The sequence below is a fragment of the Passer domesticus genome, chromosome 20 (genome assembly GCF_036417665.1).
Source record: "Passer domesticus isolate bPasDom1 chromosome 20, bPasDom1.hap1, whole genome shotgun sequence".
NCBI lineage: Eukaryota > Metazoa > Chordata > Aves > Passeriformes > Passeridae > Passer > Passer domesticus.
Window position 1 is genome coordinate 7,185,370 of NC_087493.1, and position 16,299 is coordinate 7,201,668.

A 16,299-nucleotide genomic window follows, 5' to 3' on the forward strand; every position below is an offset into this window, starting at 1 on the left:
AGCATCTTTTATTGATAAGTCTTTTTTTCCTCCTCACAGCTATTCTCATTGCCAGAGCTGCACACTGACACACAGCAAACAAGCACAGCGACATATGGCAATGTCCAGTGCTCTCAAAAATCACATTTGTGATTTCAGCTTACTGACCAGAATACTGAACTGTCAAAATATACGGGATAAAGAGATTTGGCTCCATGGTTCAAACAATCAGCAGGAGAAAAATGGACCTGGAAACTACAAATCAGGCAACCAAAGCTTTGCAGTAGAAGCATGAGGTTGCTACATCTTTCTTCCTCCAGTCCAGAGAAACCTTATTTCTGCAATGCTCCATTCATTCACCCTGCAAAAGGGAACAGCTCCAGGAAAACCTCTTCTGGGTAGTCCCAGGGATTCACCAATGTTTTTAGAAACACCAAATATCTTACATGCAGTCTGCCAGACAGCCATGGCTTTTTCATCTTCCCTTACCATCAAAAGAGCATTTTCCCAGACTGCAGGAATTTAGACTTGAGATATCATTGAAATGTATTCAGGAATTCATACAAATTTGAGAAATTCTCAGAACAGGTTACACTTGATGTGTTCTCAGGAGGCAGCCAGCAGCCTCCTCTTCAGCAGGGGCTCCAGGAGAAGACAGACTGTCAGCTATTAAATGTCACCATACTTGGTCAGACCCTCTTTTTAGCAAATTTCTGGGTATATCACAAACCACCCACAGAACAACATGATCTCAGAACATGGGTTATTTTTAAGAGATACTCAAATAGGAGCAGAGCCTTCTCTTCTCCCTTTCCCTACATCCACCTGTGACCTCCACCTCAATTCCATTCCTCTCTCATGCATTAATAGGAGTATGTGCTTTTCCATTAATAATTGTTAGGCAGAAATGCTGGTAATTCCACTATTGCTTTCTTCCTAGCTAATGATTATCTGGTGAATTCCTCACTTTAAGAAAAATACTAATAAAGAAAAAAATGTGGGGCTTGTGCAAATTCCTTTATGGATCAGGCTGAGCAACTGCCCCCCCTGAGATGGGAGGTAGAGGTGTTCCTCATACAAAAAGAATTTGAGGACACACCACTTCTCTCATTATCTCTTTCTCTGTTGTTTTTTTTGGGGGTTTTTTTTAATAGAACCATAACTTTCTTTCACATGGAAATTCACTGCAGCTGTGCCTCTCACATTCTCATTGCTGAACACAACTAAGAGCACATGAACTCATCTAAATGGCCCAAAACCTTTCCCAGATGACAGCAGCATGGCCAGAGCACCACATACTGGAGCATCACACAACATCTGCACATCAAGCCATACCACAACTGCAACCACCATCCACATGTGAGGAAATCAGATGTGCAGAGACCACTGGATCCAACCAGCACTGCTTCACTTTGGTTTCACAGTTAATCCTTTAGAAATGGGGAGAAATTGCTTTGGACTGAATCACAGAGCAACAGGTAATTTGTAAGTCAAAGCCGCCCACGGTGATGGGAGATTTACAAATGGGGCATTTTAGTGAAGCTTGTCCAATTTACAGACGAGTCCACAACAAAGTACTCATGCCTCACTGCATTGCAGGGAGAAGGTGAGGGAGCACACACACGTGGCACTGTGAGGGAAACTAACCCTTCATTTCAAAAACAAATGCCCTGTGCCAAAGCCAAGCATCCATAGGGATCACACACAGAAACTACTCACAGAGTACACAGACCTTAACAGCCGAGGGTTGACGAAAGAGAGTAGGTCTTGTATCAGCTTGAAGAAGGAGCCAATTAAGAAGTATGGCCCAAAGGTCCTCAACAAAGCCTTGAGAAAGGAAGGTTTCCTATTGTGCTTTTTGTCTCTGATCAGGACTTCTGCTTCCTCTGAGCCGCCACCAACATGATTCTGCACATGGTTTGATTTCATGTATGACACATCCTCTTTCCTAGGGAAACAAAACAGTGACAGGAGACAACTAACAATGAGATGGCACTGGCCTGTGTGAACAGCACTGTGGGAACACCCCAAAGTCTGCACCCTCCTCTACTCTGCTACTGACCAACAGCAAGACTTCCAATACATCAAGGTGTTATCAGGATCCGCCACTTGCACAATTGAGCCTTGCTTTCTTTTCTTTTTTTCCTGTAGTACTTATGGGGTGAAATCCACAGGCCACAAAATCAATCACCATGAAATGAGAATGTGGCCCAAAGGAGGAGGAGAGGAAGGCTGGACTTCCTTAGAGGACAGAATTGACTTTGGATCTCCAATTTCTTGTATAGGAATCCTCAAAGAAGTGCTATGGACATCCCACACAAGGCACCCTCACCTACTCCTTCTGAACCTGTGTTTGTTGTTCAGTCAGCAGCTGTGCTAAACCTGTACCCTTATTGATCACACAGCTGCTTCCAGAGAAGCAGAATGAATCCCCCTGGGGAGACAGGCACTGCAGCAGGCACAGCACTCTCAAAATACAATGTTTTGCATTTCTGGAAACTTGAAATCGAGTAGAAACCACAGCACCTTCAAAGCAGGGCCATCCACAAGATCTGGACCACAGCTGTTCAGATTCTCCCAGGAGAGAAATCTTGGGTTTAGGTACCTAAATTTTACTCAGTTGACAATTAAGGCATTTAAACCCTGTTTATCTGCAACCATTACTCAATAATCGTAGGGGTTTTTCCCAATTAATGATTCCAGGATTCTAGGATTCCTTTTGTACTTTTTGCCTCTCTCCCACTGCTAAATAAGCTAACAAAAGTGACTCTTCCATGTATTCTTTTAGACTGACTGATGAATTTGGGCCCAACATGCCCAAACTGCTTTCCAAGGCTCCAGGCAGGTTTTGTAGAAAGCCCGTTTGGGGTTTAGGTGCCTCACTTCTGTTGCCCATCAACAAAGGGTATGGTCTGGAAAATTATTTCCTCCGTGAATTGCTCTCAAACATCAGCCTGGCACCTCTTCTACCAGAAAATATCAAATGGCTATTGTTTCCTGGGGGCTATGGGACTAGCAAAAAAATTCCTGAATGTCAGACAGGAAAGTTAAGTCCAGGTGGAAAAGGGAGAAGGAAATTAATCTGGAGCACATAAGCTTTAGAAGAAAAAACAGATGGAAAAGACACCCTAGAAACAGTGAATATTTACCAGAAGGCATCTGAAAAATAGCTTGTAAGTACTAACAAGTGAGGCTGAATTTACGATTTTTCATAAAGACTGTGCAGATTTTTTTTGAGCTGGCTAGCTGCAGAGTCCAGTAATTCCAACAGCCTGTGAGCATTCACTGGGATCACTGAGGCTAACAGTCCACATGTATAAACTTTTCAGAAAAAGCCATTTGCAAATCCCAACGTCTTTGCAATAAAGCTAGAGGGCAGGAGGAGAACCTAAACCAGTCAATTTATTTCCCCCCCACCCCAGACAAGGATAAACAGTGTTGTCTTTGTCTTCCAGATCAAACCTTGAGAGTTTACGAGAAAAGCCTTGTTTTTCTGGCAACCAGACTGTTAAACTCATTGAAGGATTTGAAGAAACAAGACTACTTGACCCTGACTTTGGGCTATTAAATATGTTTATTACACTGAGCTAACAGCAAAGCAATGGTCCTCTTACAGTTAAGAGTCCCAAAGGGAGAAAATGCACTTTTAGTGTTTACTACCTGTAGTTAGGTGAGGTCAGGTTTTCAGCAGTGTGTGGGACTGCTCACACCCAGCTTTTAATCAAAGCAAAGAGCATGCTATTATTTATAGCATGGAAGATAATAGGTACTGATTTATCTCATGGGAAAACACACAGTTTCTCACTGGTGCTGGTACGGCCCTACATCTTCAATAAGTCTTCACAAAGACAGTTGAAAAATCAGAAGCTAACAAAAAATGAGGGAAAAGGCATTCCAACTCTCTTTTCCATCCAGCATAGCTCTGTCTCAGAAGAAACTGCATTTATCAGCAATGTGAGCGAGTAGAAACTTCAGCCATATAAGCAAAGAGAACAAAAGCAAGGAAAAATACTCTGTATGTTTTATTATCTACAGTAATATTTTAAATCCATGCTGGTCTCTCCTGTAACTTGCAAAAACCAAATGAATTTTTGGCAATTATTTAACAGTAACTCACAAGACAGCAGTGAAGCAAAAAAGGTTTGGGAACAACAGAAATGTGATAATCATTACCACAAAACAAGTTTAAAGCTTTAGCTATGTCAGAGCTGCAACTGATTAAGTTTTTAAAAATAACTTACTACTATGTACACTACAAATACTTTTCATCACACTTTCAACATGTGTACAAATTGACACAGCATTTTTAATGTCATAAAAGCTTGCTCAGAGCAGATTTAATGAGAGTTAAAAGGAAAGAAAAGTATTTACAATGACTCTCAAGCAACTACCACTAATGTTATTTGACAGAAAGTAATAGGGAATATCTACTTATAACTGAAGAATGAACAGAGCTTTTACAGCTCCATACCCAGCAATTTGGAGTACAGTGTTTTGCTTTGTTTTTGCTCTTTTCCCCATCTTAGAATCATTAACACAGTTGCCAAAAAATTTTACCTGAGCTAAATATGACTCATAATTTATAGCTAAATTCACTGCCAGCTGGGCCCAGTTTATATGAATAGTTTCCAAAACGCAATGAATCCCTTGACAAAACTCCAGGCACGGTTTCTGGTTTCCTAGTAAAAGTTTTCCTGGACCCCATGCACTCCTGCATGATGGCTGTGCTCTTACCATAAAATAGTCTGAGGGAGTAAGATTTATGTCTGTGCAAAAAGATCAGAACCCAGACTATGTATATTATTTGACACCATGAAAATAGAGACATTAAGACAATGAAAAAAACCCTGAAAATGAACCCTGAAGTAGAACTGTAACACATCCACACAGAGCATTAGTGGACAGCTGCTGGTGAAGTGCTGGAAATATTTCAAATTTTAGCTGCAAAGTGGAACTCTCCACATCATATTTAGCCTTGCCAAGAAAATTATAATTCTCTCCTAATATCATCAAATAATAGGGTCTTTACAATTTGGCAAGGACATGCACAAAAGAGAACAGAGGAAAGCTTCCACATGGAGAAGAAATCTCCACAATGAAAGGAAATGGAAGCACAGGCCCCCTCCTTACTGACATTTTTAATTTGAAACACACTACTATCACATCTATTTGCTTGGAAACATTTTGGACACCAAACAGTGAGAGAAGAAAATAGAGTTGCACAACAGATATTTTTTTAGGATTAGATTAGGACAGAACATGCAATAAGAAGGAAATCCTCTGAAGCAGGGATATAACTGTATGCAAGTTCTGACCCTTATCCCATTTCCACCAGAGACTAGGACAATTTTGCTGCTAGTTTTTTAGGCAACAGCAGTAGTGTCTCAGCAATAAAGTGGATGTCTCTTCCCCTCCTGCCTTTCACATGTTTTCAGTTTCTTTACTACTGGGAAGTGAAAACTTGCTCACTGCTGAGAGCCTTAAGGCTAAAAGTACTGCCAGGCCAGAAAAATCACGATGGAGATGATGAGAAATTCTTTTTGGTTTGTGTGCCCAGAGGCTGTGCTCCAACACACCTGGGAGGGATGCAATTATGCAGTTAGACAACTACTAGCTCAGTGGTGAAAAGTTGTTCATTTTCTACCACCCAACCAACTCAACAGCTTCTTCTCACACATCTTCAGCTCTTCTTGACATGGGAAGTGGCACCACCTGCCCATGGAGATTTTAAGCACCTAAAAAGTGTGATGGTGGCACACAAGCCCCACAGGGCTCCTGCTTGCCTCTGCCTAGACATATCAAAAAAAGAAAGTTTAACTATTAATGAGCAAAGAACAGAAAAGCTGAAGTGGCGGGTGCACTTTTAGTTGGCTCATTTTCATGGATGAGCAATCTATGAGGGTTGAAAGGGATCAGATCAATTTCTCAAATTTGCAGACTTGTTTGAGCACTTACTGTTTGCACTCTGCTTTTTCTCTGTCCCACTCTTTACTCAGTTGTTGCACGATTGTTTTTGAAGTGTCATCTTCATTCAGTGACCACAAATCTTTCTCTTCCAGAGGCCTTTTGTACCCATTAATTACCATGCTGCACATATGGAGAAAAACAGTCCAATTTAGTTTGGAAAACTGAATTTTCAGTTTTAAAGCATTGCCAGTAATTCTAGGACTATTAAGGTAACAAAAGCAAGAAGATACTCCATAGAAAGGGAGATTGGAGAATAATTATCACCCTTTGTTCCTTTTATTGATGTTTGCAATTAAGGAAAGGACATGATGTATTTCTAATTACATGTATTTTATTGAAAACACTATTTCAGAAAAAAAAAAAAAGGACAATAAAAACCAACTAACAGAAGCATTTGGATGAAATTGTGCTGTTAAATGGAAACAGTAAAGCTTTAGAAGTGAAAATAATAAAGTTGATCTGGAGTAACTGTCAGAGGTGAACAAAATGTAAAAGTGGAGCTCACTGGAGTAAGAAGAAAATCAGATTTTTTTGAGAACTGCAGTTCCTCAACTGTAAGGGAATTTTGTCAAGGGATACAAACATCCTATTTGCCAAGAATCTCACTGGGGAAGCTGAACATTCTGTAAGTTTAGAAAGTTCTCATCCTCTCACTAAAAAGAACTTTGCAGGGCTGTTACTAGGACAATAAAGTTACATGGGTGCAAGAATGAAGATCTCAACCACTGCAGAAAAACAGGGTCTTAACATGACTTTTGACAGCTGTTCCACTTCTTTATCATGGAGTAGCAGGCCCAATCTCAAATTTGCATCTTTGATACAGATACCTTTTGTCTGTGACCTCAGTTGGCAGCAATAATTTATATACATAACCTAGTTTACCTTCCCTTTTGCACAGAAAAAGTCCTTATAAAAAAGCATTCACCCATGAAACTCAACAGGAAAAAAATGCACCCTCAGCTGGGTGAAAGGCTGCCACAACTCATCTTGTGGAGCACAGAGCTACATCTTGGTTTGGGTTATATTCCTGCACGTGTTGAGCACAGCCAGGCTGCACATCCTACTTTTCATGATACTGTTGCTGTCATACCTTGCAGAGAAAACGTTTGGGCTCTGTGCTTCTAAAAGGGCAAATGCTCAAAGTGCTGACACTATTGTGGGTGAAAGAGCATCCAACATCAACTACTCACAGAAGGAAAATCTCTGTACTGCTCACTTTGTGCAACACAGATCATAAGAAGCAGGTTTGGGGTTTGTCAGCTGTCCAGCAGCTTGAAGAAAAAACTCACCTGGTAAACCACCAAAATGTCAATCGTGACAGGAAGCCTGAATTTAACTCTGGACATGGATTCTATAATGAATTTATGGGGGGGAAAAATGAAAATAAATAAAGCAAGACATTTACTATTACTTTAACATGACAACAGTCTATTTTGATGATTTTTGGCATATTATATGGTATATTACATGTACATACCTATGTCCTAATGAGACATAAAACTGATTTCTTTCATTTCCTATTTCCCACATTGAACTCCTTTTAGACCTAAAAATTGCTTCATACACTGCCATTAAATCACACCTATAAAGTGAAATGTCATTCTACAGTTTCAGAGATGTTCATTCTAGGACATGAGCTCAACTTCTCTCTCAGATTCAAACATAAATCCAATTAGAGGGACTATTTTTGAATTGGAGAAGAAATTTAACCTGTGACACTACTAATATCTTCTGTTATTAATGCTTTTCCATATCTGTTCTCAACACATATAGAACTCATTTATTAAGACAAACCTCACAGACTTTTGCTAACTTGAGATGAATGTTAAGCAAGTAGAGCACCACATCCTCAAAAAACCCTCTTGAAATAATTATTATTACACTTCATTGCTCATAAATATAATTTACACTGCTGTGAAGCAGCAAGAAGGTGAGCTGCTTTCACTACACAGCTTCAAGCCATTTCTGATTACATAGATAATGGAAAAAGACCCCAGTGTTACTCTTCCTACACAGTATTTTGTAAGAGGGTCACTAAGTACTGCCATCTCTATGACAATCCAAAGCTGCTTTCAATGACAAGTACTCTCAGTGGAACTCTCAAAACACCATATAGTCTGTAAAATCCAAATAAAGCAAAGTGAAAAATACTTACAGCATCTATTTTAACAGGGGAAAAAAATGGAGGCTTCTCTTTAAAACATGAAAGTATCAACTCAATGATTATCAAAGCAAAGTAGATGTAAAATGTGGTAAACCTGAACCTTTCATTTACATGGCCCTAGAGGAAAAAGAAACACTGTAAATGATTGTTTTGTTGTACTTCCAAGTTCCCCATACTCTCTCTCTCCTTTTTCACTGCTTCTTTTGGCAATTCCTTCCTTCCTTTACAGCTGAATACTGCAAAGGAGCTCCTAGCAGGAATAATCTCACAAAGTATACTCATACTCTGACAAGTGCCTGAGAACATGCTTATCTCCAAGCTTTTCATTAAATCATGTCAAGTTCAAAGTGCTTATACATCTTCACTGCATGCAGACACCCTCTGGAATCAGGTCTACATAACATCCTTTTAAATTACCTCTGGGGGTTCTTGCACAATCATGTCTTAAGCATAGGAATTGTCAACCCAGATCAGAGAATATCCTTTTATTTTAATATCTTGTCACTGACAAAGCAGTGAGTGCCAAATACTTTCAGAAGAAGCTGCAGAAAAAAAAAAACCCACTGCATTGCATAATAAGAGTTCCATCTGCTCTAGAGAGATTTCCTTTCCTAATCATGAGTCTGCAGTTTACCTAAAACAACTTGCTGTGAGGGTATGTCCTTTATACAGCTCTTTCATGCCCTAATGCCATTCTGAACAGTCTCATTGTTCACTTAAAATGTTTAAACTTTAAGTGCAAGAGAAGGAATATTTGGTTCTGAGCAGTCAGAGGAGGAGAAATGTTATCCAGACTTGTTCTAAGGCTCTGCACCCACAACTTCAAGATGATTATGGATTCAGCATTGATAGTCCAGTATTTTCACTGATTAAAGCTGCCTCTAAGTGGTGTTTGAAATGGTCTCACCAGATTGCAGCTATTATCTGACCAAGTTCTACCCAGGCTCTCAGTTAAGGTTTAATTCAATCTCTGCTGGAATATTTCCAACAGCCTGTTACAAGAAAATCCTTGCTAACAGGATAATGCTGCTAATAATACAAAGAAGCAAGAATAAAAACAAGAAATTACCAAACAGAATCAACACTGATTTCACTAAGGAGAAGTGATCATCTTAATGTTTTCCAAGCACTCTTTTTTTCTCCCAGGCTTTGATGACCTAATCACTGGAGCAATCTGCCTTGCCCTACTTAGTGAAATTTGTTTCTGTGAAAAACTCAAAAGTTTCTTACTTTGGAAGAACTTGCTATGTTTTCAAACAGGAATTTAACAGCCCAGATTTCTTTCCTCTCCCTCCAACTTCCTCTCTGTTTCCAGCCCCAGTGGAGTTAAAATGCTGTCCTTAGCACATCAGGCACTGACACAAGGAAGCACATGGAGCTGTCTAATGTGGCCAAGCTGCCTAAGTAAAAAAGGGACATAACATTTTAAAGTGTGTCCTCTGTGATTACTACCTATCCCCACTTAAGCAAAAGACTACAAAAGGGAAAGAGACAAAAAAGACAGGAGTCTGTTCACATGCACACAGTGTTGGTATTGCTCCCTTATGTCTATCAGGTTACCAGGATAGCCCCGGGCTAAGCAAAATCTGCTTTTTGACATTGCCTGGGACATGCAGCTCCCTTCTAGTTACACAAGTCTGAGTTAAAACAACAGAACCAAACTCCTCTCTCTCTCTCTAGCAAAACCTGGGCTCAGATCTGACTCCAAACTCAGGTGATTCATTCTTTTCACAAAGATGTGGATGCTACATTTCCTATTCTCCAAGTGCTAACAAGGACAGCTTGTTACCTGCGCTGTTGTAGTCATGATCTTTGACCAGAAAGGCACCATGGCACAAAGCACAGACAAAAACCAGAAGATAATGAGCACTCCAGAGGACTGAATTCCTCTCAGCCTTTCGTACTGGATAAGCAGTGTGGCTAGGAGCTGTAAAAGTAAATACAGGAACACATGAACACAACCCCACCCCAGTGCCCCCCTTCTTTGCACTCTCAGCTGGCAGTTCTTAGAGCCACCACTGACTGGAAGGACAGCAGGACCTCTCTGAAATGAGCCCCATCATGACTTCACAGAAGTCAATGGCAAAACTCCATCATGTAAGGAGAGGAGCAATTAACACTGAAATAATTTGTTTTGGTGTTTTCAGATCCTCAACTTCAGAATTCAATTTTTAGACCTTTGCACATAGGGCTGGGAACAATTAAATATTAGCTACAATTTTAAACAAATATAGGAGCTGCCACTTCTCCAATCCAGACAGACCATCATAACTGTCTAGAAAATGATATTTTTTCAAAAAATCAACCAAGTGAATTAAAAGCTTAATGAGGAAATTTTACTGCTTCATTTTTCATACAACAGCCACAAGCCTGTTTGTCTTCCCAGCCAAAGCCAACTTGTTTTGCTTAATGGGGGAACAACCACCAGATAACAGACACAGCTTTACAAAGTCCAATGCTATACTGAACAATGCACAAACCATGCTCTATTGTATCTCTCTATTTAGGCAAAGTCCTACTCAAATTCTCTCCAGACCTGGACCACAAGCCCAGATAAACAGGTGAAAGCAGGCTGGAAGGCAGAACAATCTCTCCATTACAAATATTTTAATTTACAAAGTTGAATCTACTTGAGAGAGGGAGATTTGTGACTCCAGCCTTTTCAGTAGCAAAATTTGCTTCAGTGATACAAATACTAATAATGCAGTTAAAAAAGGTCCAGATAAGGCAGTGAAGGCAAAGGGGCTCTTCATCCTTCATCTGTCTAAGAAAAAGTTATTCATCCTGGTCATAGTGAACAGAAACAGCTACGAACCACAGTGATGCCAACGACTAGTGGAGTTATAAAGTAGACTGGTGGAGGGGTTCTGTTTTGCAGGAGCTCGTGGAAGGAGTAGAAGAGATCTGCCCAGCATACACACCACAGCAAGACACCAAACAGCTATGAGGAAGCAAACAGAAATGACATTTGGTAAACTCCTCCACAGGGACAGTCAGAGAGCTAAAAAATCCCCATTCTGATACACAGATTCCCAGCAAAACAAACCTGTGTAAACACAATCATAGCACTGATCAGCTGCAGTCTGATGAACTGTCTCACTGCACTCAATCCAAGGATTTCAACTGTTTTCTGAGGGATTTACAATCACAACCAGTAGAAAGATTATTGTATTTGCCTGGATGTCTCCCCCTATTTAGTTTTGACTGGAAACACAGGCAGCATCCACAGCAAAGGCAGACATGCCCTGAAGCAGAAGCCTGGTGTTTTTCTCCAGAAATAACCCAAGTTATTTAATGGCCTATGGAAAGCAACTTTCTTGCTTTTATTAGACCCAACCACTCACAGACCTGAGGGGCTGCTGACACCAGAAAACTTTTAAGCACAATGTGGAGATGAAATCAAATTACTATTTAGTGGGGAGAGTGGCTTGAAAAAAACCTTTCTCATGCTTACTTTCACAAAGAGATACAATTTCCACTAGACCTACCTTAACATCTTTGCTTTGCAGTTTTCAGTGGTTTAAACATTACTTAAGGGTGAAGCAGAACACTTTGGGCTCATAAGGGGGGACTGCTCAAGGTAGAGCAATCAGTTCTTCCCCCTGCTGAGAATGGTGGACTCCTAGGATGGATTTCCTTCCTCAGAGATCTGTACACAAACTGTTTGTTCCCATGAGCAAGCTCTTCAATATGATAAATCAGAGGGAAATTAGTTTAAACCCTACTGCAGCACTTCCTTGGATGCTGACTAATAAAAGTGAAGTGGCATGTGGGGCACTGCAAAGAGCTCTCACCGTCTTGAACCTGCTCAGCACGGACAGCACGATGTACCCTCGTTTGTTGTGCTTCAGGTAGAGAAGGTAAAAAGGTAAAACACTCCACAGGTAAATGCTGGGGATCCAAGCCAGGATGGTGTTCTGGAAACATGGTGTTAGGTCTGGGTTATCCGTGTGTATTGTAAGGTTGGAATCCTGGAAGAAGGACAAGACACATTTCTTAACAGAGAGGCAGAAGCACTGCCAACTGGAATATCTGCTTGAATGAAGTTGTATTCAGATCCTGATGGAGTTAGCACATGGCCTGAGTAAGAGCGTTCCCAAAATACTTACCCCAAGCACTTTTGGTTGATCTGCTCTAGTGAAAGGACTATTTACAGCTATAAAGAGAGCAAAAACTAAAAGAGAAAGATTTCTGCCCTACTGTATTTCAGAGCTGGACATAAATTTTGTAGTGGACAATCCCCTTTTGCTTCTGTCTTTGCTGAGGCTTGGGTGCTGACAACACCATGTTCCTCAGGCATTCCCAGCCTGGACTGCCTCTGCTAAATAGAGGAGGACATTTTCTTGAAGAAAAGTCCTCCATCTGAGAACTCATCCAGCAAGAATGTCTTGTCCAGGACTGGACAAAATGGTAAGATTTAGACCAATCTTCTGCTGACCTGGGAAAATCCCCTCCATTTATGACTAACACTTTGTCATTCTTACTGATATGCTTCCAACTTTAATTACTTCCCTGTTCTAAACAAAGGCAAAAGGAATGTACTGAACATGCAGGTAGGAATCAGGTTTTCTTGGAAACATTTCAAGTAATACTTTGCAGCTGTGATCCTGGACACCACAAGCCACATATGCATTTGTACCTAAAGATTTGAATGCACTGCATGCAAACACAGTTACACAAATTCAGACTAAAATAGAACTTTCAGTACAATGAAGGGGAATTTGGTTTTAATCAAACCTCCTGGAAGTTCACAACTTGGATTTTGCCACCTGATATGCCATCTTACGTGTGGTAGATAAATACCTACTTGCAGGGAATGTAAAATGACTTTGTTGCACTGTCATTAACAAGGTGATGATAAAACTAAGATATCCCTGTTTCAGATATACCTTATCTCTGCACTACAACAATTTACTTAATCATTTTTGGCTATGAGCTCTCTGTAGAAGTGTTACAGTTACACAGAGCCAATTCTCATCCCGTGTAACAGACTGCTCTGAAAATCAATTTCTCAAAGTATTTCCAGTCTTGCTTTTGTTTACCAACACAAGATTGAATGCTGAAAGCAATGGTTGGTTTTAGGAGAACTGAAGAGCCACAATCTGCAGAGAATCTTTCCATTTCACTGATGATCTGTCGGAAGGCATGTGCATCTCTGAACCTGTCCACCAACACATGAACGAGCTTGTTAAGTGTAATGAGACTACAAAGCCTTGGCTGGGTGCAGGACAGCTTGGCTGAACTGTGACACATTTCTCATTCAGTGCTTCAGCTTTGGCAGCAGTGAAGGTTGGCACAAATCCACCAGCTCCACATCTGAACTGCGCCCTTTCCACAGCTGGTGCCTCTCCAGCCAAGAAATGGCTTTTTTTGGAGGCACTCAGGCATCCAGCATGGGTCAGCAGAATAAAACCAGCCCAAATTTCCTCAACAGGTTTGTCCAGACCTCAGGCAACCTTCAGCCACAAATCAACAACACAGGGGCAATCACACAGCAATCCAAACACAAGATCAAAACAAAACTCCAGCCCCACATTCAAACTATTTTTGTGTTTACCTCCAGCAAGCAGGTCTCTGGCACCAGAATGGATGATAACATTTAAAGAGCACCCATTTTCTGGCTCATCATCAAAACATTTCAGCATCTCTAATATAATAAGCTCCTCTAGCACCTACCTTGCCTGGGGCAGGAGATGCCCTGTAGAAGTTGGAGCTGTTTAGTTCCCAAGTAGGAGCTTATCTCCTCTCATTTATTCAACAAAATACTAATTTCCTCTTTAAATTACACGTGGTTTAGCAATGTCTTGAGCATGTTTGTAACTGTGTTGCTTTTGCTTATTGGAAAAAGTCCTAGAAAAGGAAAGCAGATGAAGAATAGCAATAACTGAAGGTCAGAGTAAAATGAAGACTTTGTTTAAAGAAAAAGATATTCACAGGACCCTCCCCCCACTTTTTAATTTAAACCTTTCCTATAGGACAAAAATGTCCACAAATAGCTTTCTGTCTGACAGCAACCTAGAAAGTGCCCCAGATGTCCATTAACTTCTGAACTGAACACAAGCTGCCTATTGTATCCAAGACACAGACTGCAGGGCTGCCAAGCCATTGGAAGGTTTTCATTTACTCTTATTTAAACAAGGCAAAGGGTTTGCACTTCTGAATGCAAAAATGGGGCTGGCCAGAAAACAAAAGTTCAGAAAAAAAAAAAAAATTAAAAAAAAAAAAAAAAAAAAAAAAAAAAAAAAAAAAAAAAGAAGTTAGATTTTGAGATTCAGTAGAATTATCCCTGAGAATAAAAGTGGAACATTTCCAAAATTATGTGAAACTACAGGAAGCAGTAGCCATGTGATGGCCAACAAGAAATTACTCCTTCACAGCACGTGGAAACAGGGATGTGGGCTGAAGGAGAGACCTGTGGCCAAGGTAACAGGACTGACTGCTGGCTTATTGGTGATGCTTTTCCAGGTCCTGTTCTATCCTGGATGAGAAAAATAAGCTTTCCTGGAAAAGACCTGTTTCTGTAAGGACCTGCTTCTGCTCTGAGCTGACTGTTCCCATCCTGAACAGGAGAGGGTCTGCATTAGAAGACATAGTGCCTAAAGCACTTCAGCAGTTGAATTCTATACAAGTGACTTGCTCTCCCTGAGACCAGCCTGGAGTGGACTAATGTTGCTATGTGTCCTGGGATAGAGTTCTTAAGTATTTCGTTTTTTAAATATACTTGTATTTATTTTCTCCCTGGTAGCTGATACATTGCTATTTCTTTCTTTTCCGGCTGTCTCTCTTTGCATTACAATTCTGTTATTATTATTATTATATTTTATTTCAATTATTAAACTATTCTTTTCTCAACCCATGGGATTTACTTTTTTCCCCAAGTCTCCTCCCATCCCAGCAGGGAGGTGGAAGGGGTTAGTGAGCAGCTGCTGGCTGGGGTTAAACCATGTATGTTTCATGCAACAGGGACTCTACAATTAATTATTATTATTATTACTTTTAAATCAGGGAGTCTTCAAGTTGTGCTTTTTTATCAAAAATCTGTCTTCGTGGAGCTAGAAGTTCCAATTAACAGCTTTATAAATCACCACACTGACAGGGTGTATTCCAACATCCACTCCAACCCTAAACAACTCATTTTCAGTCAGAATATGGCACAAAGGCCCAATACAATCTCTCCTGAGCAAGCCAACTTTGTGACATATTCAATGCAGCAGTAAAGTTACTGAACTCCACCCTGGAGAACAAACACAAGAAGCAACGGCTGAAGGGAGACACCAGCTCTTGGCCTCCTGTCCTCAAGGCTCCTGCTTTAATCTGGCTTTGTCTTTCTGAACCCTGTCCTGGGAACCAGAGCAAGTTGAAATGTTTCTTGTGTCCTGGTCTGGTTGAGGGTGAAAAGACCCGCCTTGGACTGTCTGGGTGTGAGGGTTTTCTCTGGATTTGCTGCTGAAAGAGGTCAAACACACTGATGCTGGGGAGCACCCTTGTTCCTTGGCTCTGTGCTCTCTTGAGAGCTGCTCCTTTCCCTGGACATCACAGTTCTGCCCTTCAGTGACAGCCCACTGAAAAGACACTGCAGGCAGCTCTGTGAACCTGGGTGGTGACCCAGCAACAGGCACTTCCCCTCACAAGAGGAACTACTCAGCAGCACATGTTGGGAAACACAGTTTTCTCCAAAAAACTCATTCCAGGAAAACCACAAGAGCCAGCACATCCAGGATGTCATCCAGGATGACAGCCAGCACTGCTGTCATCCCACTGACCCACAAGCAAGTGCTGAGGACAACCTGTGACCTATTACTACTCACCATGCTCTGTGGCTTCTGCTGACTGCCAAATGCAGCAGCATTCCCTTGGATACAGGATGCTTGGATGCTGGAGGCTCTGCTGGTGAGATACAGTACTGCAGAAATCACCAGACCACTACACTGAAATCCCTGGGCACAGGATTTACTTAATCCTCTAGTACTAAAATACAAAGGCAAGACCCATGGGAAAAGATTAGAAATGCTTGTTACAGCTTCACAGAAGAAAAGGGGTGTCTTGAAGTTTAAAACTTACAAATTAGTGAGGTTTTCTCCTGATCAGTTAAGGATATCATTGACAGGGGCCCTCGCCACAGCATTCACTGACACCCTTCACTCCAGTCTGTCTTTAGATAAACACAATTCTTGTATTAAGGGCAATCT

General features: G+C 40.9%; 1 protein-coding gene across 3 annotated transcripts in view; it reads right to left on the reverse strand.

Moving 5' to 3' along the window:
* Window positions 1-16,299, reverse strand: part of ABCC3 (ATP binding cassette subfamily C member 3) — a 45,959-nt gene that overhangs the window by 22,710 nt on the left and 6,950 nt on the right. Inside the window, exons 2-8 of one of the 3 annotated variants that reach the window (XM_064395485.1) lie at window positions 11,905-12,081; window positions 10,926-11,051; window positions 9,900-10,037; window positions 8,102-8,227; window positions 7,236-7,297; window positions 5,935-6,066; window positions 1,712-1,927 (exon numbers count right to left, since the gene is read on the reverse strand). In XM_064395485.1, coding sequence (XP_064251555.1) covers window positions 1,712-1,927; window positions 5,935-6,066; window positions 7,236-7,297; window positions 8,102-8,227; window positions 9,900-10,037; window positions 10,926-11,051; window positions 11,905-12,081 — 977 coding nt within the window. Of the gene's footprint in view, window positions 1-1,711; window positions 1,928-5,934; window positions 6,067-7,235; window positions 7,298-8,101; window positions 8,228-9,340; window positions 9,487-9,899; window positions 10,038-10,925; window positions 11,052-11,904; window positions 12,082-16,299 lie in introns of those variants that run through there. The other 2 variants (XM_064395487.1, XM_064395486.1) reach the window with 2 other exon arrangements.